The following is a 23,196-nucleotide window of genomic DNA, read 5'->3' as shown; positions in this document are numbered from 1 at the left end:
TCTTCTTGTTAGTCACTCAGTTGTGTCCGACTCTTTTCGATCATGGATTGTAAGCCGCCAGGCTCCTCTGCCCATAGGATTTCCCAGGCAAGAATACTGGAGTGGGTTGCCATTTCCTTCTCCATGGGATCTTCCCAAACCCGGGTGTCCCGCATTGCAGGCAGACTCTTTACCACCTGAGCCACCAGGGAAGCTCTTCGGCTAGATCTAGTCAGGCTGTTTCACCATAAACCCAAGTAGCTCCCCATCCCTTGGCCCCTCTTCTCCACAGCGGTGCAGACCCGCCCCATCCTGCAAGGCCTTATGGAACATGCCTGCGCACAGATCACCTCCCCTGACTTTACTAGCTCTCGTGTTCCCTCCCTCAATTTTTACACAACAGAAGGTGAAAGGACGCTAACCCTCAGGGGCTCTTCCAGCCGTGGCCCTTGCGCGCCCAAGGGCCCCACACCCACCTGTGGGAGTCAGTCCTGCTGAGGGGAATGCACAGCCCGGCCCCACAGACAGATGTGTTTCCACACAGCACCCTATGGGTCCTGGGCACCAGCCCACTTCTGACACAACGGGCCTGGGGGCAGCCTCTGAGCCGAGACGGCGCCCCTCCCATGTCACACACCAGCGGGAACTCCAGCTGTCCTTTCTAGAAAGTCACACAGAACTCAGACACATTTTACTTACTAGAGTGTGCCCTTATGACTCAAGGGCAGCAGCTCAAAGAGACAAGGAGGGCAAGGTGTGTGGGAGGGGTGTGGAGCTCCCACGCCCTCCAGGTGCCGCCAGGTCTCCAGGTGTTCTGCATCCCAGAGGCTCTCAGAACCCTGTCCATTAGGGGGTGATGGAGGCTTCCCGACACAGGAGTGATTGATTTAAACCGTGGCCCTCGGCAGCTGAACTCCATCTCCAGCTGCTTTCCCCTCCCTGATGGTGGGAGAGGGGGTGGGACTGAAAGTCCTAACCTTTGACCTGTGACTGATTCCTCTTAGATGATTCCAGCTCCTTCAGTTCAGTTCATTTCAGTCGCTCAGTCGTGTCCCACTCTTTGCGACCCCATGAATCACAGCACACCCCTCATCAACATAACAAAAGACTCAAGGCTTAGTAAATTCTGAGGGTTCCAAGAGCCCTGTGCCAGTAATGGTGACAAAAAAAAAAAAAAAAAAAACAGATACATATTTCCTGTTATACATCACAGTATAATTTTGTGCTACACAAGTTCATTTGTAGTTACACGGAGTGCACTTGCCCTTGCAAGGGCCTGTTAGAGTGGTTCTTGGCCTGTCAGCTTCTCGAGGGCAAGACACTGACCAGCCACACTCCTGGCCTTGTGAGAGGTACTGCTTACCCCCGTTCAGCTCACCCCTTCCAGTGCCATAGTAGGGTTGATTTCTCCAGCTCACTTTGATGTTGGGTCACAGATGGTGAACATGTGAGCAGAAATAGGAACTCACATCTGTGTGTCAGGATGGGGCTTCTATCGTCCTATGTCCCAAGTAACTAGGAGACTCCTTGCTAATGTGTGCTCAATACATAACATGATGAAAACTAAACCTTTGTTAAGATGCTGAGACTTGGGAGTTGTTTCTTCTACAGAATAACCTTGGTTCTCTAAGTGGGAGTCTTTGACCAACAGCATCTAAGAGGTTATTCAAAAGGTGAAATCTCAGTTCCTGCCCTAGACCCACCAGATAAGTATGGAAATTGTTACTTCAAAGTGGCTGAATCAAAACCAAAAATGGGTGTTCAGAGAGTATGGAGGACAGTGCCTGTTATGTGGGGGCAGAGAGCGTGGCCCTTGGATAATCTACACAGTCATACAAGGACAGGTGGGAATAGGGGTCATGTGCACTGGCTACAGTTGGCTGTATTTGATGAGATCCTCCAAGGAGATGAGCTATGGAGACAGTGACCTGAATACCAGCAGGAGTGAAAGGGACTCAAGATGAGAGCACAACAATGAGAATGCGCCCAACACCCTGTAGCTGCTGGCCTGAAAATAGTTAAGATGATAGGTTTTATGTCATGTGTATTTACCACATGTGTATAAATAAACAAATATGATTCATCAATGATGCATCTAAAACCATCTTTAAAAAAATTTTTTTCAGGAGAATCCGAAGTCAGGGGCTTGAGAGTGGGGAGATACAGCTTTTTGGATTCAATAAGTAAAAGTAAGCAAGTTGAATAAGTAGATCAATTAAATCTCAGATGTGGCACAGGATTAAATCAAGGGGTGGCTTTCACCACCATCACAAATCCTCTGAGTGGCTCCAAGGAAGCTATCAGCGTAAAGTCCTCAGAGTTTATCAGAAAGATCCAGTAAGTATTTCAGCAGGGCAAAATGGCTCAGGAAAAAGAAACTAAAAGCATGACTCCCTCTGAGTTGGATAGACTCAAGCATACATATTTAAGATGAGAGCAAGAACAAGTCTTGGGGGCAAAAAGGAGAGATGTACAGCAAGCCTGGGAAATAAACAGGCCAAGGTGGGCCCTGAACAATGGGGCTGCACTGGCCACAGGCTGCCACTGAGCCCTGGGCAGGTGAGGCCGAGTCTCCTACTCACTGCTCCTGGGAGGGGTTCATGTCTGTGTGGCCCCTCTCCCACCATCGTTACACTAGGAAAAATATCAGATAAGGTGGCCTTTCAATTTATTGGTCTCCAGATCAAGAGGAGCCACATCTGGGCCCGATGTAGAGACTACCTACCATTTTACAGTTATTCCCTCCCTGGAAATCTCCACATACACCTGCCACCCACCTGTGAGAACTCAGCCACAGCCCTCGTTCCACAGCACACACAATCCGTGCCTCCTGAATTCATGTTTAGTTGTAGGTAGCACCTTGGACTTTGGACAATGCTTCTACAAGTCTTGAAATAATTCATGGCCCCCAAACTGTAATGGCAGAGATCCCTGAATGGCACTGTCTCTACCTCCCTACTGAGAACAGATAATAACACCAAAATACTTCCTGAAAGACAGAATTCTGGACAGGATATAATGTCACATGTACAATTTTATTTTATTACCAGGAGTTAAACAATTTTGAACTGATAAATGACCATCCTATAGGCGATAAATACCGTCAAGAAAACACCATCACACCTCACCAGTGAACGTCCCTCCTCATTTTGCAGCAGCTGCTGACAAATAGAAGACCCAAGACCCTCTGATTATCAGAGGTCAGAATGGCCAGTTAAAACGGGTGGTCTGGTCTTTCCGTTTTATTAACCTTTTTTTGAACACATGTTTTTACATCAAATAAAGTTGCTACAAAAGCAGAAATAGTTAATATACAATAGTGTACAACAGTTCTGTGGATTTTTTTGGTCTGGGGGCTGTGGGCTGGGATTCCAGGCTCATTTAGATATTTACTGAGTCTCTGCATTCCCGATACTTCTTCCAAGTGAAGACTCGTCAGAGCACTTGGCTATTTCTGTACTACTATATCGAGATTACAAGACCTTTGAGCATTCCCTCAAGGACCTTTGTAGAGAAGGTCAGACCTTGTCTGCAGCCAGTATCCACCCAGAGCAGCGAGTCAGCCTGATGAGAGTGAGTCCTCAGCAGAGCCACAGGGCAAACCACGAAGGCTAAAGTGTGATCTGCCTATGGGATCGTGGCCGTGGTGACCTCAGTTAGCACTCTGAGAGTGCTGGCGGGCAGCAGGCTAAGTACACATTTGGTTAGCAACAACGACACAACAGCCGAGCACCGAAACCGCTGTGGCAACAGGGCCCCCGAGGCAAGGTGGGCAGCGAGAAGCCCGTGTTCCTGGAGCCGGGGATCCTGATGTGACCCACATAACTCAGACCCGTGGTTCCCAGCAAGTCATATGGAGCTCACTCATGCCCCTGGGTATACATGGGAATGTCAGCTAAAAGGACAGGACGCATTTGAAGGGTTAGTTGCCTCCTCAAACATCAACTGTCAACAGCCTGCTAATTTGCCCTTTCTAGAAGATTCATAGGTTTTATGCACTTTCCTACTTGAGCTGGTACCAGGACTCTGAGCTGCTGAGTGGGGGTCATGTCTATAGGTTGTGCTTGTGCATGGCGCCCAGGGAGGTCTCCTGGCCAAGAGACCCTCACACTCACCACTCTGTGACCCTAGTGGGCCACTGCTTGTTTACATATATTCCTTCACTGGGGGTAGTCTAGACGTGAATATCCACAACAAAAGAGAAGCTATTAACATCAAAGATGAGAATGGAATTCAGAGCCATAAGAACCAAGCCATTCAGATGAGAGCCCTGGGACACAGAGGTTAGAGCCATGCCCAAGGCCCACATCTGCTCCGTGGCCAGGCAGGCCTCCTGGCTTCCAGACCACTGCTTTGACAGCCCTCTGCATCCTCTCCTAGCACCACCCACCTGCAACCTTCCTTTAAAATAAATAGACAATCTCTAGGGTGCTTTCCTGGAGAAGGAAATAGCAACCCACTCCAGTATTCTTGCCTGGAGAATCCCAGGGACGGAGGAGCCTAGTGGGCTGCCGTCTATGGGGTCGCACAGAGTCGGACACGACTGAAGTGACTTAGCAGCAGCAGGGTGCTTTCCGAGTTTCAAGTGTTCTCACGCTTTTTCATGCCTGCCCTGTGGGGTCAGCACAGATGCGACCTGAAATGAGATGATTAAGGTGACACTGCCCATTAATGGCACCCCACTCCAGTACTCTTGCCTGGAAAATCCCATGGACGGAGGAGCCTGGTAGGCTGCAGTCCATGGGGTCGTGAAGAGTCGGACACACTGAGCAACTTCACTTTCACTTTTCACTTTCATGCATTGGAGGAGGAAATGACAACCCACTCCAGTGTTCTTGCCTGGAGAATCCCATGGACAGAGGAGCCTGGTGGGCTGCCGTCTATGGGGTCGCACAGAGTCAGACACAACTGAAGCGACTTAGCAGCAGCAGCAGCAGCCCATTAGGGGCAGAGTTAGGACTGAACTCCACTTTCCTAGTCCATTCTGCACTGGAAAAGATTTGACTTAGCGGGGCTAGCGCTGGGCACCTGGACTTCTGGAGTCAGGCTGCAAACTGCAGACTGTACAGGGACAGGGCTTCAGACTCCAAGACAGACCCCGTCAGAGAAGGTCAAAGATAGCTTGACTGTGGGGTGTGTTCATGGCAGGTACCTCGGGGCCCTGCATGCCCCCAAAACACTCATTTGGAAACTCTGGACCGAGTCAGAATAAGACAGTAAGAAAGAGTCACAAAGATGTTCATGCCATGTAAGGGAAAGTTTGTGGCAAGAGGTTTGGCAAGAGGTTTTCTGTCTGGATTAGTGCAAAAACATGATTGACAGAAATATACTTAAAGAAATGTCATCCCTGTACAATCATGGACACAAGCCATGAAACCAGGAGTTCAGGAAAGGAGAGCTATGGAAAATTCCCACAGCAATTAGACAGAAAATTTCAAATGGAAAGAATCTAATCGCTCTACTCTGCCCCAAAAAGCATGCCGAACTCCCAGGGGCATCACAAAAAGTTAGGGAACTGCTTCTGGGACAGAAAGTGATCACGGACCATAGTGTGTTCACAGCTTTTCTCCCAGGTCCAGCCATGCTCATCATTCTTAGACTTGCTCATGGAGTGTCACCTTCCCTGAGGACACACTCAGAAGATGGAGGGTGCCGGGGACCCCAGAAGTGGGTGGGAACGGCAGAAAGTGCAGGAGGAAAGCAGGCTGTAAGAAACTGTCACGGGCATTCTCAAGGCAGAGAAGTGGCACGTGCACCTTTGACCCAACGACTGCCGATCAGGGAAAAGCTGCCTCTTAGACACAGATTTGAGGTGGAGAAAAGATGAAGGGAACGCATGGTATAATTTCCAGTTCCGACTGTTCCTAACCCACCTTGGCATAAGGGCGATGAAGGAGAGAAGAGCTGCAGAGAGAAGGACTTTTAGTTCAGTACCTGCTCGGGAACCTACAGGGTGTTCTGAAGCTCTGAAAACAAACAATCTCCTTAAAGGTCTTCCGCATCTCTTGGCTGCGGAAGGCGTATATCAGAGGGTCAATCACAGAGTTACACATGATGAGGATGAGGTACATGTTGAAGTGAGACATGAAGCAAGAGCAGTAGAGGTTCTGAGGACACGAAATCATCAGGATGAGGTGGAGGAAGAAGGGGGCCCAGCACACGATGAAGACGCCCAGCAGCATGGCCAGGGTGATGGCGCCCTTCACGCCAGTCCTCTGCCGCACGGAACTGTGCCCAGGCAGGGTGGCGATGCGCCGGATGTGGGTTCGAGCCAGGAGGAACATGTGGGTGTACAGAGACGCCATGAGGAGCAGCATGGTGAGGAACATGGCGATGAGGCAGATGACCACATATGTGGACTCGTAGTACACAATGAAGACCGTGCCGCAGCTGGCGCAGAAGGCCCAGATGCCACCGATGATGGCCCCCGAGCGCCGGCCCGTCATGATGCGCTGGTAGCGCAGGGCGCAGAAGATGGTGACATAGCGGTCCACAGCGATGGCCAGCAGGCTGCACATGGAGGCCACCACGGAGATGCAGATCATGGAGTCGAACACGTTGTCCAGGTGCCGCACGGAGGCATCGGCCATCACCAGGTGCTTGTTGGTGAGCAGGTAGATGGTGATGGTCTCCCAGGAGTTGGACAAGCTCACCAACATGTCGGCCACTGCCAAACTGCCCACAAAGAAGTACATGGGGGTGTGCAGGTTCCGGTTCCTCACGATGGCCCCGATGACTAGGATGTTCTCCAGCAGGCTGATGAGGCCCAGGGCCAGGAACACCTCCACCGCAATGCCCATGTCCTCACATAGTGAGGATGCATTCTGGACACTCAGTCCTGAGAGGTTGCCATCCGTGGTGTTCAGCCCAAGATCCAAGAAGTGCAGGTGGAATGAGGAGTTCATCGCTCCTCTTCTGAGCAGCAGATCACTGTAAAACAGGTTTTAATTCGTGATCCAGAGGGGTTAACAGTCTATAGAAGTACATGCATGTGGAGAGCAACCACACCATGAGCAACATGCCCTGTGTGCCTGCGTCCTGGATCCCGGATCCTGGAATAGCGTCCCTCTAATGTGAGGCCCCCTCTGCCCTTCTCTCCTCCTTCCACAGCCCTCCTAGCAGAGTCATCAGACACCTTAGCATGCACAAGACACTTTGAGTCTCGTTCTTGTCATCTTGGTGCCCATGCTTACTCTCAAAAGTGCCACAGCTCACAACTTGCAGAACCTCTCCAGTCTCCTGGTTCCACACACACACGGTGACTGCCCCACATTTCCTGAGTGGACTCTGAGTCCAGAAGGACCTGCAGGTCTCAAGAGAGTCAGACAGGTAACTCCTGTTCATTCTTAAGCCCCGAGGATTCTTCCCTACAGTTGTCACTAAGGTTGTAACCAAGGTGATCAATTAACTTGAATATAATCACAAATAAAAGTTACTGTCTTCAGTTCATAAGTTTAGGTTTCACACACACACTAAAATTGAAGCCCTGAATTAAAATCTCCCTAACTTCTGTGTTTGAAAGTCCACGGAGTCAGATTAACAGACAGTTGTATAAGTTCCACAGAAACAAAGTACAAAGAAATGAGGCATTTAGATTTACCAAGAACTAGAGCAAGATACTTTCCTCCTCTGTTGCCCGATTCCTCTCCCGTGATTTATATTCAAAACTCTCTTTGCCCTCAAACTCAGAGCATATCTAGGGAGAGAGTCACAATTTCTGTCATCACCTCCATTGTCAAGAGTCACTATGTGTTATTTGTCTAGTTCGGTTTCAGGGATAATGGCCACCACACTGACGTTTGAGTCCCCAGCCAGCTCTTCTCCACACGCAGGTAAGGCACGGTTTGCATCCATTCAAGCCAACTTGAAGCGAATAGAAAGCGCAGCTATTTACCCGTTTCCCTTGTCTCCCTGGCACGGCTCCTCTTGCACAGCAGCCGTGAGGCTGCACTCGGGACCAGGGCTCGGCCTGGGCACCAGGGGGAAGTGCCATCCCTGCAGGATGAGGTCTGGGTGGCAGAGGCACTGCAGCCTCCCTGCGGCTCATCCTTTATGCAGCTTCGCAGGACCGCCTCCTGCCCGCCGCCGCCCCTTCTGTCCCTGCTCTCCAGTCACGGCCTGAGGTACCACCTAGTGGTCAGAGCAGGGCCCTTCCTCTCCTGGCCGACACCTGCACCTTCTGTTTGTGGAAAATCCTTCCCCCAAAGTGTGTTCAAATGTATTCTCCAGCAGGTTGTTCTTTTTGACTCTGCTTGTCTCTTCCTCTTTGAACTATGGAAATACTATGGGATCCTGTGACAGCCTAGGACACCAGTCACTGGTCCCCTGATGGCTGTTCTCTGGAATTGACTGTGGCGACCCTCAGCTGTGAGCCTGATCCACCCCTTGTGGGACCAAGATTAGCCCTCCTGTGAGGACTCTGACAGGTCAGGTCCAAGACAACAAATGTAATTTTGTTGTTGTTCAGTCACCAAGTTGTGTCTGACTCTTCACGACCCCATGGACTGCAGCACACCAGGCTTCCCTATTCCTCACCATATCCTGCTGCTGCTGCTGCTGCTAAGTCGCTTCAGTCGTGTCCAACTCTGTGCGACCCCATAGACGGCAGCCCACCAGGCTCCCCCGTCCCTGGGATTCTCCAGGCAAGAACACTGGAGTGGGTTGCCATTTCCTTCTCCAGTGCACGAAAGTGTAAAGTGAAAATGAAGTCGTTCAGTCGTGTCCGACTCTTCGAGACCCATGGACTGCAGCCTACCAGGCTCCTCCGTCCATGAGATTTCCCAGGCAAGAGTACTGGAGTGGGGTGCCATTGCCTTCTCCATATCCTGAAGTTTGCCCAAGTTCATGTCCATTGCATTAGTGACGCCATCCAACCATCTCATCCTCTTTGATACTCAAGTAAAAAGGGAAAAGTGACTTTCCTTTTGCCAAACATCCTGGTCTTGGGCAAGAACTTCTGGATCTCCAATTTCTCTGGGACTTAGAACACTGACCTGCAGTCCTGCTGGACCAGGCCTGGTAGAAATAGCCGGGGCTGCTTTGCTGTCAGAGATATGACCAGACGGCCTTTCCAACCAAGTCGTTGGAACCAACACACTGGTGTCCTGCGGCTGTGCCAAGGGTTGCAGGATGGAATGGTAAGAGTGGAGCCGTGTACACACAAAGGGACGATTGACAGAAAATGGATGATTCAAGCCTCCCTTACTTGTTTCTCATGCTCCATAGCTTGGGCTCTACAGAAGATTTTGGCTTCCCAGTAAAGTGGTAAAAGTGGAGACTTCTGTTAAAGATCATTAACCATCCAGATGACACAGCACAGCTGCCATAGATGCAGCCCTCCCAGCTTGCGTGCTGGTGACTTTGTGTGTGCTGTACATGAATTGGCTTCCCCCATGTCTCAGGGGGTAAAGAATCTGCCGGCAATGCAGGAGACACAGGAGATGTGGGTTTGATCCCTGGGTTGGGAAGATGCCCTGGAGAAGGAAATTACAACCCACTCCAGTATTCTTGGCTGGAAAATCCCATGGACAGAGGAGCCTGGAGGGCTACAGTCCATGGGGTCACAATGTGTCAGACACAACTGAGCGAATAACACATATACATGAGTTACCTTCATCATAACAGGAGCTTTAGGAAGTGGGTCCTCCCATCACCCCATTTCACAAAGCAGCAAACCCAAGGTCCCAGTGCTGGAAAGGAGCACAGTTGGGGCTCAAATTGACGGCACGAAAATGCCACCAGAGGGGCCCTTGTAGTCATGGGGCTCACTCCACACCAGCCCCGGTGGTCACTGGTTTCCTACTGTTTTGGTGCTGCTAAATTTGGTGTGCAGCATTCTTATTTTGTTCTGTCTTTATCAGGTTTCGGTATTCAGGTTACCCTGGCTTGGTTAAGTAAACTGGGGACAGATTTCAATTATTTCCTATTCTGAGCCAGTTTGAATGAGGTGGGATTTATCATTTTCTTGCAGGAGAGAGATCCCATCAATGCCAACAGGGCTGAGAGAATGTAGACTAAGCTCTTGCCTCCTGGCTCCTCCCTCATAACAGCATACACACCACACACAGGGCACCCCGAGAGCACCAACTGCACTGGGGGGCCCCTCCTCTGTGAAGCATCCTGTGTCCTTCTGTTTTGTTGCCCAAGCAGGGACAATGCGACAACCATCGATTCAAAGGCACAGGGGAGACACTTGGGCAGTCCATGAGGCCCAAGGGTGGGACCTGCTGGATGCCCTGCAGCACAGCTGGTTCCCAGATGCCGACTTGGGGGGTTTACTCCACAGGGTCCATCAGGAAGCACCTGGGCTCAGAACCTGGCGGGGTGGGAGGGGAGCGGTGGGGCAGCTGGGCTACAGAGTGGGCCCACAGCTCAGTCAACCCTACTCAGAGCTCTGAGAGGTGAGTGAGACAGCCTCTCTGCTCTGCCTGGAGGGGTCACCAGAAGCCTTCCCCAGCCCTGGAGAGGTGTGAGGTCTGGCAGGCACAACGGAGGGAATGACACGGCACAGGCTGTTGACCACCCCTGCAGCTGGGTGGCATGGCCTCCCTTGAAGGGGTCTGGGCAGCACGCGTCCATGTTCATGGCTCACAGCATCAGTCTGCTTCCCCAGCTTTACTGAAATATTATTGTCACATGACTTATGTAAACTAAAGCATACAAGGTGATGATTTGATACATGTAGATATTGCAAAATGATGACCACAGTAAAGTATTAACATATCCATCAAGTCGTTTAATTACCTTTTGATAACACTGAAGATCTTACTCTCTTAACAACTTTCAAGTATACAGTACAGTGTTGTTAATGACAGTCACCAGAACTTATTCTTCTTACATCTAGAAGTTTGTACTCTGATCAGCATCCCTATTTCCCCCACCCCCTTCTCTTGGAAACCACCAACTGATGCTACTTCTATGACTTTGGCTTTGTTAGCTTCCCCTTATCAGTGAGATCATGTAGCATTTTTCTTTCTCTGACTTATTTTATTTAGTATAATACCCTCCAAGTCCATCCATGTTGTCACAAAAGGCAAAATCTCATTATTACGGCTGAATATTATTCCGCTGTGTGAGGAATATTTTTCTTTCTCCATTTATCTGTCAATGAACACAGGTTGTTTCCATGTCTTTGCTATTGTGGGTGATGCTGCACTGAACATGGGGGTGCAGATGTCTCTATGTAACACTGATTTCATCTCTTTTGGATAAAAATCCAGGAGCTGTTGTTCAATTGCTAAGTTGTGTCTGATTCTTTATGACTGCATGGACTGCAGCATGTCAGGCTTCCTGTTCTTCATTGTCTCTAAGTTTGCTCAGATTCCTGTCCATCCATCTAATGATGCCATCCAACCATCTCATCCTCTGTTGCCCCCTTCTCCTCATGCCTTCAATCTTTCCCAACATGAGGGTCTTTTCCAATGAGTTGGCTCTTGGCATCAGGTGGCCAAAGTATTGGAGCTTCAGCTTCAGCAACAGTCCTTCCAGTGAATATTCAGGGTTGATTTCCTTTAGGATTGACTGATTTGATATCCTTGCAGTCCAATGGACTGTCAGGAGGCTTCTCCAGCACCACAGTTTGAAAGCTGGATTGTATGGTAGCTCTATTTTTTAATATTTTGAGGAATCTCCATTGTTTTCCCCAGTGGCTACATCAATTTATATTCCCACCAAGCGTGAACAAAGGGTTCCTTTTCTCCACACTCTTGCCAGCATTTATCTCCTGTCTTTTTGATGACAGTCATCCTAACAGGTGTGAAGGGATAGCTCATTGTGGGTTTGATTTTCAGCAAACTCTTCTACATGCCATCTCTGTGCTGAGGCTCCCTAGACGCCATTGTGAGTCCAACCACAGAGGCAAAGCTTACCTGGGTGAGACACAGGAGAGAGCATCATGTATTCACAGAAGTTGGGTTACAGATTTTTTTTTTAACTCCAAGGTGTGTAAAACATTTTCATATATCAACTCATCTGACCCTCCCAGCAGCCCTGGGAAACAGTTTCCGTGTCACCTTCTCTGCAGATGTGGACTTGGAGGCTCTGAGAAGCTGAGTGGATTTTCTGGCACTGCTGGGCTGAGAAATGATGCCACCAGCTGTTAAGCCCAGATCTTCCTCCAAAGTCCAGGTTTATAAATACACACAAGTCCTGTACACTAGGTATGAGCACTAGACAGTGGAGTTCTAGTAAAGTAAGTAAAAAAGTAAAGTAAAAAGTAGCTCAGTCGTGTCCAACTCTTTGCGACCCCGTGGACCGTAGCCTACCAGGCTCCTCCGTCCATGGGATTCTCCAAGCAAGGATACTGGAGTGGGTTGCCATTTCTTCTCCTAAGGAAGCAAGCACCAAATCTCCTATGAACATTTGTTGAGAGCCTACAATGCCTGTGACTGGTCCACAGGTCTAGAATCTCAGCAAATCCTCCAGCAACATGTGAAGTCAAAATCTTTAGCACTGTCTTCCATACAAGAAAACCGAGGCTCAAAGGAGACTGTGACACAGCTATTGATGAAAGCAGGACCTGAATCCAGGCTTTTCACCACATCTGTGCTTCATACAGAGTCTGGTGTCTTCTTGTGACTCAGTCACATGCCACAGGTGGAAACTCGGGTGGGACAGGACTGAAGAGGCCATGGGAGAGCAGCAGGGAGAACATGAAGCCAAGGGGCGGAGGAAGGCACTGAGGGCAGGGGGCAGGGCCCAGCCATGGGGCCAGAGGGGGGCCCTTGGTTGGGGTGCTAGCTGCTACTTGAGGGGTGATTCCCAGCCCCAGGGCCAGCATGGGGGAGGGAGGGCCAGTCACGACATGTCCTGTGGTTGGCTGGAAGGTTTGGGCCTCGTTCTAAGAGCAGAAGGAAGGCCTACAGGGTTTCAAGCAGCAGATGGAAGCAGCCGCAGTGAGGAGTGAAACAGGATCAGGAGGGGAGAGAGCTGAGTCGACAGCAGTGAATCATGGTGAGACGTTTAGATCCCTGGGTGGAATTTATCACCCAGGATCCTGCGATCTAGTTAATTCATGCTCAGACCATGCTCCCCTGAATATCAAGCCTCAAAACCAAGGCAGCCCTGAGCCAACAGCTTACAGAGCCCAGACACTTAAAATGCCACACCCACCCCTGTGTGTCCACAGGCAAGAAAGGGACAGCTTGGGGTTCAGGGATTCAACGTGGGGCTGGGCGGGGGGGAGGGGGCGGCGGTAATTTTATTTGTCAAGTTTGTTTGGGCTGCCAGGACAGGGTCTGTGGGTTCTCACATTCAGTGCGTGAGTCAAGGTTCTGTTAGTTCTTGGGAAGCTTATTTTTCAAATCCTATGCACTTTTCCTTTGAAAAGGACTCAGTAATCATCCTTTGATTCAGTATAAAGCTAAGAATCTTAGCAGAAATCTCAAGTAGACAGTCCTTTCCTTCTAGAAGTGTATAAAGCCTAATAAGCAGGTTGAACTCACTGTGTTCCTGTCAGAGGGCGTTAGTTACATCTCTCCAAGATTCTCGGCCTGGCACTTGGATGATTGTTGGGACATTAGCCACAAGCTCTAGGAGGAGGTATCTGCAGGTTTTCAGTCTTGCCTTCCTGTTCATGTAGTTGCCTCACCAGCTTTGTTCAGGAAGGGCTTCTTCACTGCCTGCTACTTCAGGCTTCACAATAGGACTGCTGTTTCATAAAACGAAATTTGGGGTTCCCTCTACCCCACATTCCTTCTTTTTCTCCTCCTGTGGCCACTGAACTCTTATTCATTCGTTTAGATCCAGGCATAGTATTGAAGTAGGAGGGCATGGCAAGCCACTCCAGTACTGTTCCTGGAGAATTCCATTGACAGAGGAGCCTGGTAGGCTACAGTCCATAGGGTCACACAGTCAGACATTACTGAAGTGACTAAGCAGCAGCTACCCCAAATTCCTCCCTTCTCTCCTCCTGTGGCCACTGAACTCCTATCCATCCTTTTAGATCCAGGCCAGCACCTCTTGCTGGGAACCTCTGGGACCAGGTGCTGTGCCCTCTGACCTGTGTGACATCTGTCTGACACCTTCCTGGTTGACTGTGAACTGCCTGGTGCAGGTCTCCCCTCTAGGCCGTGAGTACTTCAGAATCCTGCTCAATCACTAAGAAATGCATTCTTTAAATGTTTCATAGTAATCTCTGCCATTGTGTAAGTTCCTTCTCAGAAAAGTCATTTCAGAAAATGGGGTCTGACATCAGCTGCCAAATAACAAAAAATTCTCCTGTTTATAATCTGGATGCTGAAGACACTATGCTGACATTTCTTCCTTATCCCCTTTCTAAACCTGAAAAAATTTAGTTTAGGATGTAGGGAGGGAAATGAAAAAATTTTATATATAAACAAACAGTCCTTAGAAATAGGATATGATGAGGTCACAGGGTAGGGAGTCTAATCAAGTGGAGGAGTTGAAGACTTATCATTCAAGGAACTTAGGATCTACAACAGCATTTCTAAAGAGCGGTCTATGAACCATCAGCATCAGATTTACTGTGGAGCTTCTTATGGACAGGTTGCAGGCACCTCAATCAGAACTTCTGGGAGGATTTTGTGGTTTTAATTAGCTTCTAGCTTTGCTGCTGCTGCTGCTAAGTCGCTTCAGTCGTGTCCGACTCTGTGTGACCCCAGAGACGGGAGCCCACCAGGCTCCCCCGTCCCTGGGATTCTATAGGCAAGAATACTGGAGTGGGTTGCCACTTCCTTCTCCAATGTATGAAAGTGAAAAGTGAAAGTGAAGTCGCTCAGTCGTGTCCGACCCTCAGGGACCCCATGGACTGCAGCCTTCCAGGCTCCTCCATCCATGGGGTTTTCCAGACAAGAGTACTGGAGTGGGGTGCCATTGCCTTCTCCAGCTTCTAGCCTTAGGCTCAGTCAAATTTGGGGATAACTGCATTGAATGCATGTTATTTGCCAGGCACACAATGTGTGTGTCCTTATGTGTAATATCTATAAGACAGGTGTTACCCCATTTTACAGGTGTGGAAGCTGAGGTTCAGTATTATCCACTCATAGGCCAAGGTCACACAATTAGGAGGTGGTGGCACTAGAGTTCTCGAAGTCTAACTCCAAAACTACTTATGGAAGAAACTCGGTTCTAATAAAGAAAAGGTAAATGGGATGAATTGAGATCTTCCTTTTCTCCTTCAAATGTTTTATGCTATTCTGAACAGTTTGTTTTCAAAGAATTTTGTGTTTCTAAGAAACAGCAGCAGCGACCTCTGTGTATGAATAGCTTCTAATTCATGTGAATGGGATTTAAAATGACAGCCCTTCTCCACTGAAATGAAGTGACTGAGCCTTTAGTGGAGTAAATGACCTTGAGATAAACAATTAAACAAGGAAGCATCTTGACATGAATTTCTATTTTCAGAAAATAGAGATGAAGTGGAAGAAAGAAGAAAAGCGTAATATTTAGCAAACGTCGCCTCACATTAAAATCTCTGCATCCTCGGAGTAGAGTATCCGTCTCATGGGTGATCTATAAAAGTACAGACATCTATGTCTTATCCTCTATTTCAAGATCTGCCCTTTCTCGGCAAATGGGAGTCCTGCCCACAGCCTGGTGCTGGGTTGTAGGAGGGGCCCAGGGCTGAGGCAGCCCCACCACGTCCCCTGGGAGTGTGAATCAGGCCCAGTGGGATTCTTCTGTGTTGCACACTGCAGACCCTGGGCCCCACAGGAGGCACCATTGCAGGGTGGAGGCTGCAGGAGTCTGGGCTGGAGGCTGGGGAGACAAGGGGTTAGGGTTAGGGCTTTCCTGGTAGCTCAGATGGTAAAGAATCTGCCTACAATGCAGATCTGGGTTTGGTCCCTGGGTCAGGAAGATCCCCTGGAGAAGAAAATGGCAACCCACTCCAGTATTCATGCCTGGAGAATCCCATGGACAGAGGAGTGGGCTGGGTACAGTTCATGGGGTCACTAAAAGTTGGTTACAACTGAAGTGACTTAATACAAGCATGCTAGGGGAGGTGCCCTTGAGGCAACTCAGGGGCTAGCCAACTCCTCTGAGCACCAGGGTCAGCCTGGAAATGTGGCGCCCATGCTTAGTTGCAGCTCATGAGCTCAGAAGCTGTGGCTCATGGGCTAAGTTGCTCGGTGGCATGTGGAATCTTCCTGGCCCGTGTACCCTGCATCAGCAGGCAGATTCTTATCCACTGTGCCACCAGGAAACTCCTATCCTGTTATTAAGACCATTATAAAGATATAAACTGATGAGTGAAACAGAAGAGTCCAAAAACAAACACACATATATGATCACCTATTACATAACAAAGGTGGAAAACTGGTGTCATAAGGATGGTTTTTCTCAATCAATGATGCCGGGTCAGCCAGAAATCTGAGAGAAAATTTATACCCTAAATCCTAATTTACACTATTAGCAAAAATCAACTCAGTAAGATTTCTGATTTAAAAGTGAAAGGTAAAACAAAAAAGACTAGATGAAAACACAGGACACCCTCACGATCTTGGAGTAGACAAAGATTTCTTACACAAAAAATGCCAACTATAAAGAATATCAGTAAATTGTATATTAAAACTCAGAGCTTTTCACTTGGAATATACAGGCTCTGTGGTGGGGTTAATGGCGACCTCCAGGGCTCACTTTCCAAGGGGCATCTCCCAGGACTGCTTCTGCCAGTGGCACTGTCCCCGTGTTGAGCCATTGATGATTCACACCCCTACATGAGACCCTCCAACACGGGCAGATCCATTCAGCCCCTGCCAGCTGCTGTATCAGGAGGTGGACACGTGCGAATCACATTGATGGGCCCTTGTGCACTTGGACTGCTGGTTACTTTGGTCAGGGGGAGGCACCAGCAGAAGTGGAAGCAGCATCCACAGGTGAGATCAAGGAATGTCATGGGGACTGTGAAGCTGGCCTGAGTGTACACTCCATGCAAGCAGTGATGTCTACCTTAATCTGTGCTGCATCTCCAGCCCCTTGCCTGTAACCTGGATAGTGAATGAATATACATAAAACAGACTTAAAAAATGAACAATTATGAAATGGATGAATAAAATGAAATACTACATGAGCTCTGAAAGTGGTGTTCAATATAAAGGCATATATCACAATTTAAAAACAAAAAAGAAGAGCTTTTTGCCAAATATATTCTCACAATACATTCAACAAATGACTTGTATCCAGAATATACAAAAAAGACAGTCCACCCAATAGAAAAATGGGCAAAACTTGAACAGACATTTCACAAGAGGACAAAGGCCAACAAGCATATGAAAAGTGCCCAGTCTCATTGAGTGTGCGGTTTGCATGATAGTCACTCAGTTGTGTCCAATTCTTTGTGACTCCATGGACTGTAGCTTGCCAAGCTCCTCTGTCCATAAAGTTTTCCAGCCAAGAATATTGAAGTGGGTTGCCATTTCCTTCACCAGAGGATCTTCCCAACCCAGGGATCAAACACGGGTCTCCTGTATTGCAGGCAGATTCTTCACCATCTGAGCCACCAGGGAAGCTTATTAAAACAGACATTTTTAAGTATAAATACAGGTCAACTTAAGAAAGTATCAGCAGATACATGCTTGACTTTATCTTATGATCTACAGACAATACATTAGAATATGTAATGAATCCATACACAATCTCATTAAGAAGCATTAAAGTGAAACCTAAAGCCAGTGACACACTGCTATGTGCCTGCCAGAAAAAAATGAAAAGACTGACACTACTGAGTGTTGGGGAAAAAGTGGGACAAGTGGAACTTAGAAAACCCGCGGGGCAAGTCCAACAAAGCTGAGCACAGTGTCTGCACAGTGACCCCGCAATTCCACTCCGAGGCAAAGAGTACCCATGCCCCAAAGTTCACAGACTAGAACACCTGAAGCAATACTATTAACACGTTAATGACCAGAGACTTATTAATACGTCTTTTGTTACCCAAACGTTATTGACCCAGAACTTATCAGTAAGTTTTTAAGACAGTGATACAATTAACATCACCATGCAACGTTTCAGGGCTCAAAATTGATCAGGGATTCATCATACAACTTATGATTGTCATTATCATTCACATTTTGCTCCATCAGTTTTTTGTTTCAACCTTGTACTATAAATGCAAGTTTATTACCGGGAAAATTTTCAAAAATGACATGTGGCTAAATTTTCAGTGAAGAATTTTTTGGTGAATTTTATGCAGATACTTTGCTTGATTATTCAAGAGACATATATACTGGTGTCTCAGAAGATAACAGTTCTTCAGAATATAGTTCTGACTTACATGATGTGATCATTATACCAACAAAAAGACAAAAAACTTTAGTGATTGACTCTGATACAGAAAGTGGGGAAAAAAAAAACAAAAACAACTCACCATACTGGAGAAGGCTTTACAGGTATGTCAGGCTTAAATATTGAATGTAATAACCCATAAAGTGTTAGTCAAATAACAGAATTAATTTTTGGCCAGCCACAGGCATTATTAGTTTCTGCAAAAATCCCCCAGTCAATAATGAGTTAATAGTATTTCCAAACTGGGAATGAACCAAACATCCATTAGATAAATAACATGTGGTTTATTCATGTGACGGAATACTATGCAGTCATGAAAACCAACCATGTACAAATACATGCAACAGAAATCTACATAGTGTTGAGCAAATAAGCCAATACAAAGGAAAATATATTGTTTGATTCTATTCATAAAATGTCCCCAAACAGACAAAACTGTCCCATGCTCTTGGAAGTCCAGACAGTGGTTACCCATGGGAGGCAGCAACTAAAAGGGACAAAGGAACTTCCACGGTGCTGGGAACATTGTTTGATATAGGTGCTGACTGTATGCATGTTTTCCATTTGTGGCTTGCCAGGCCAGCCTGGGAGAGTATTGCTGAGTGCCCCATACCTGTTTAGTAGTGCAGTGAGAAGCAAAAAACAAAGGAGAAAAGGAAAGATGTAAGTATCTGAATGCAGAGTTTCAAAGAATATCAAGAAGAGATAAGAAAGCCTTCCTCAGCAATCAATGCAAAGAAATAGAGGAAAACAACAGAATGGGAGAAACTAGAGATCTCTTCAACAAAATTAGAGATACCAAGGGAACATTTCATGCAAAGATGGGCACAATAAGGGACAGAAATGGTATGGACCTAACAGAAGCAGAAGATATTAAGAAGAGGTGGCAAGAATACACAGAAGAACTGTACAAAAAAGATCTTCACAACCAAGATAATCACGATGGTATGATCACTCACCTAGAGCAAGACATCCTGGAATGTGAAGTCAAGTGGGCCTTAGAAAGCATCACTACGAACAAAGCTAGTGGAGGTGGAATTCCAGTTGAGCTATTTCAAATCCTGAAAGATGATGCTGTGAATGTGCTGCACTCAATATGCTAGCAAATCTGGAAAACTCAGCAGTGGCCACAGGACTGGAAAAGGTCAGTTTTCATTCCAATCCCAAAGAAAGGCAATGCCAAAGAATGCTCAAACTACCGCACAATTGCACTCATCTCACACACTAGTAATGCTCAAAATTCTCCAAGCCAGGCTTCAGCAATATGTGAACCATGAACTTCCAGAATTCAAGCTGGATTTAGAAAGGCAGAGGAACCAGAGATCAAACTGCCAACATCTGCTGGATCATGGAAAAAGCAAGAGAGTTCCAGAAAAACATCTATTTCTGCTTTATTGACTATGCCAAAGCCTTTGACTGTGTGGATCACAATAAACTGGAAAATTCTGAAAGAGATTGGTATTCCTAAATACCTAAATGCAGAAACCTAAATGCAGGTCAGGAAGCAACAGTTAGAACTGGACATGGAACAACAGACTGGTTCCAAATAGGAAAAGGAGTACGTCAAGGCTGTATATTGTCACCCTGCTTATTTAACATATAGGCAGAGTACATCATGAGAAACGCTGGGCTGGAAGAAGCACAAGCTGGAATCAAGATTGCCAGAAGAGGTATCAATAATCTCAGATATGCAGATGACACCACCCTTATGGCAGAAAGTGAAGAGGAACTCAAAAGCCTCTTGATGAAAGTGAAAGAGGAGAGTGAAAAAGTTGGCTTAAAGCTCAACATTCAGAAAACGAAGATCATGGCATCTGGTCCCATCACTTCATGAGAAATAGATGGGGTAACAGTGGAAATAGTGGCAGACTTTATTTTGGAGGGCTCCAAAATCACTGCAGATGGTGAGTGCAGCCATGAAATTAAGAGACACTTACGTCTTGGAAGGAACATTATGACCAACCTAGATAGCATATTCAAAAGCAGAGACATTACTTTGCCAACAAAGGTCCATCTAGTCAAGGCTATGGTTTTTCCAGTGGTCACGTATGGATGTGAGGGTTGGACTGAGCAGAAAGCTGAGCGCCGAAGAATTGATGCTTTTGAACTGTGGTGTTGGAGAAGACTCTGGAGAGTCCCTTGGACTGCAAGGAGATCCAACCAGTCCATTCTGAAGATCAGTCCTGGGATTTCTTTGGAAGGAATGATGCTAAAGCTGAAACTCCAGTACTCTGGCCACCTCATGCGAAGAGTTGACTCATTGGAAAAGACTCTGATGCTGGAGGGATTGGGGGCAAGAGGAGAAGGGGACAACAGAGGATGAGATGGCTGGATGGCATCACTGACTCGATGGACGTGAGTCTGAGTGAAGTCCGGGAGTTGGTGATGGACAGGGAGGCCTGGCGTGCTGCGATTCACGCGATCGCAAAGAGTCGGACACGACTGAGCGACTGAACTGAACTGAGAAGTAGGCATACATGCCCAGGCTAAAGGGAACAGAGAAGGATGTGAGGTGAAGAGCTGGCTGTTAACCAACTCCAGTCCCGTGTATATCTGCTGAAATAAGTCTATCACTAAATAAATGTGTGTAGCAGCCACTGTATCAACTACCTTCAAAGAATCAGGAATAATGTTGCCAGAGGGCGGCAAACAAAGAAGCTTCCTATCAGATGTGCAGCATTTGATGTCGACCAGGGAGGTAGTGATTATACACCCATGCTTCCTGTTTGACTAAAGGGACAGTAGGTATCACAGGCATTATGGTATAACTGTGATTACAGGGCCACGTTCCCCGGGTCTGGCCTCAGGCAGAGGTAGACAACACAAAGTCAGTTCATAAAAGTCATGCTCAGTAGCTTGAATATTTACACTGGCAGTTCTTCCCCGTACAAAGATTTGCACAGGAAGCCAAATTCTCATTAGAAGGATACTTGAAGACTTACCAAACAACACAATGACAATGAGCTAAGACAGGCTGAATCAGTTCCCAAAAGAGCTAAAGGGAGTGCAGAGCTGGACAGCCAACAACGCTCCTGCGGTCTCTCCCGTGCTGACCCGTATCACACCCTGCCTCCAAGCCCATCTCACTTGTACCTCTTTGCTCTGATGCTCTAGAAATACCATTAACATGAACGTAGACAGCAATCATACTTCTCAGAATTCCAAGTTTGGGGAGGGGTGAGTAGGAAACCCTGCACTGATAATCTAGCTCTCAAGAGTCATCACAGCCTCTAATCAATTCTTCTCTCCCTGGATGCACATTTCTCTGGGGAGTTACACTGGAGTGGAGGTCTGGTGGCCTCAGGGCATGGTTGCCACCTGGTAGGCTGCTGTAGCCGCAGGTCAGGACACTCCCCTTTTGGTGCAGTGGGAAATGGCCAGTTTCTCCCCCTTCACACTGGCCATGTGGTGCCCTTGCTTTACTAGATTCCAGGCCCAAAGAATTCCATTTGATTGCTCTTAGTTACACACAACCAGCCAGGTTCCCAGTCCATTCTTCCCAACTTCTTTCCACAGAGGCTGTATCTGATCCTCATTTCTACTTTTCACAGAGGCTGTATCTGATCCTCATTTCTACTTCCATTCTCAGAGGACAAACCTAATAGCAGGTCTGAAAGTACCCTTCAGTCACTCCCATGAGCGCCTGACATCACTGGCCTGATAATGAAAAGCCCCCTCTCCTAACAGTTTCCTCATGTCTTGGATGGAAAATCACCAAATATTTAGACTGCAAATGTGTGTAGGAAGTCCCATCAGCTTTTACCCTGGTGATGGGAGTTCTTCTTCAGTCACTGCCCACCACTAGCTGCAGCAGGAGATGTCAGGGAGGAAGAGCAGGGAAGGCAATGTCATAAACGCGCAAAGTGCAATGGCCAGGTCGCCACACCTTCCGGGGAGGCTCCGAGCACCTCCGAGCACACACCAGCTCGCTCAGACTCCAGAGCCCACCCAGCTCTCTCTGCTCCTTTTTATCCTTCTTTTCCACTTGGCTTTGCCACCACAAATTATTCCACCCAAATTTTCCATGGAATGGAGAGAGCAGGAGGCAGCTAAAAATATGTCTTATTACTTGCTTGGAATACACTGAGATCACTACATGAGGACAATGATAACAGAGAAGCTTTTCATTCTATACCAAACTATCACAGTACTTTCTGGCACTTCCCCCCAGAACTGATGTAATACTAAAGAGCTCACAAGCCCACCTCCCAGCACCGTCACCAAACCTCAGCTGGCCAATGGCAGCCACCAGTCAGAAGTGCTGTTATTTATTTCCTCCAATAACTTACGGTGGACCACCACATTTTTGTAAACTGGTAACAGCTGGAGATGGACAGATTGTGGAAAGAACAGAAATGAGGTAACCTGTGTTACCTAATAGCTGAAATGTCTGCTATTCTAACACGATGAACAATCAACACATGTAAACAAACTAAGAGACAACAGTTTTTTAACAAGTACTCTGGATAATCACAGAAGGAAATGTCTTTTAAAACCATGCATGAAAGAAATGATTTTTAAAAGAGTATGTATAAATTCTCTGCTTTGCTTTTTAAATTTTTTTGCTATATATCAAAACTGGTAAGTTTTCTAAGTGGTGATAAATCAAGGACAACAGTTCACTTTGGTGTCAGTTTCGCAAGAGTCATGCAAGAAGCCAGGGCTGACAACTCTTAGGGGTTCTGAAATGGCAAATGCAAACTTCAAGTGGGGATGAGACACCAGATCCTATTGCACAAAGCATAATGCTATGATGGAGGAACACGTACTGGTTCTTTCTGGGCCAAAGAGGGGAACGGATCAACAGCACACCGTGCCGTGGCCCAGACCTCCATCAGAAGGATCCCTCAAGCCTCTCTGTCAGCTCCCTTCACAGCCACACAATGCCCACTGGCCCAGCCCCACGCCTCCATCCCAGTAGATCCTTGCCCCTGCCCCCCATCCCCCACCTTATATAAATCTGAGGGAAATGTCCAA

The 23,196-nt window shown here is 47.4% G+C and overlaps 1 protein-coding gene across 1 annotated transcript; it reads right to left on the bottom strand.

Moving 5' to 3' along the window:
• Positions 1-2,916: 2,916 nt before the first annotated feature.
• Positions 2,917-7,295, bottom strand: MC5R (melanocortin 5 receptor). Its single transcript, XM_061400043.1, has one exon. It carries the CDS (start codon positions 6,882-6,884, stop codon positions 5,907-5,909), a length of 978 nt encoding a protein of 325 aa, XP_061256027.1. The 5' UTR covers positions 6,885-7,295; the 3' UTR covers positions 2,917-5,906.
• Positions 7,296-23,196: the final 15,901 nt, after the last annotated feature.

The sequence above is a fragment of the Bos javanicus genome, chromosome 24 (genome assembly GCF_032452875.1).
Source record: "Bos javanicus breed banteng chromosome 24, ARS-OSU_banteng_1.0, whole genome shotgun sequence".
Lineage (NCBI taxonomy): Eukaryota > Metazoa > Chordata > Mammalia > Artiodactyla > Bovidae > Bos > Bos javanicus.
The sequence above is the reverse complement of the archived record's forward strand: the minus strand, read 5'-3'. Positions and strand labels throughout refer to the sequence as shown.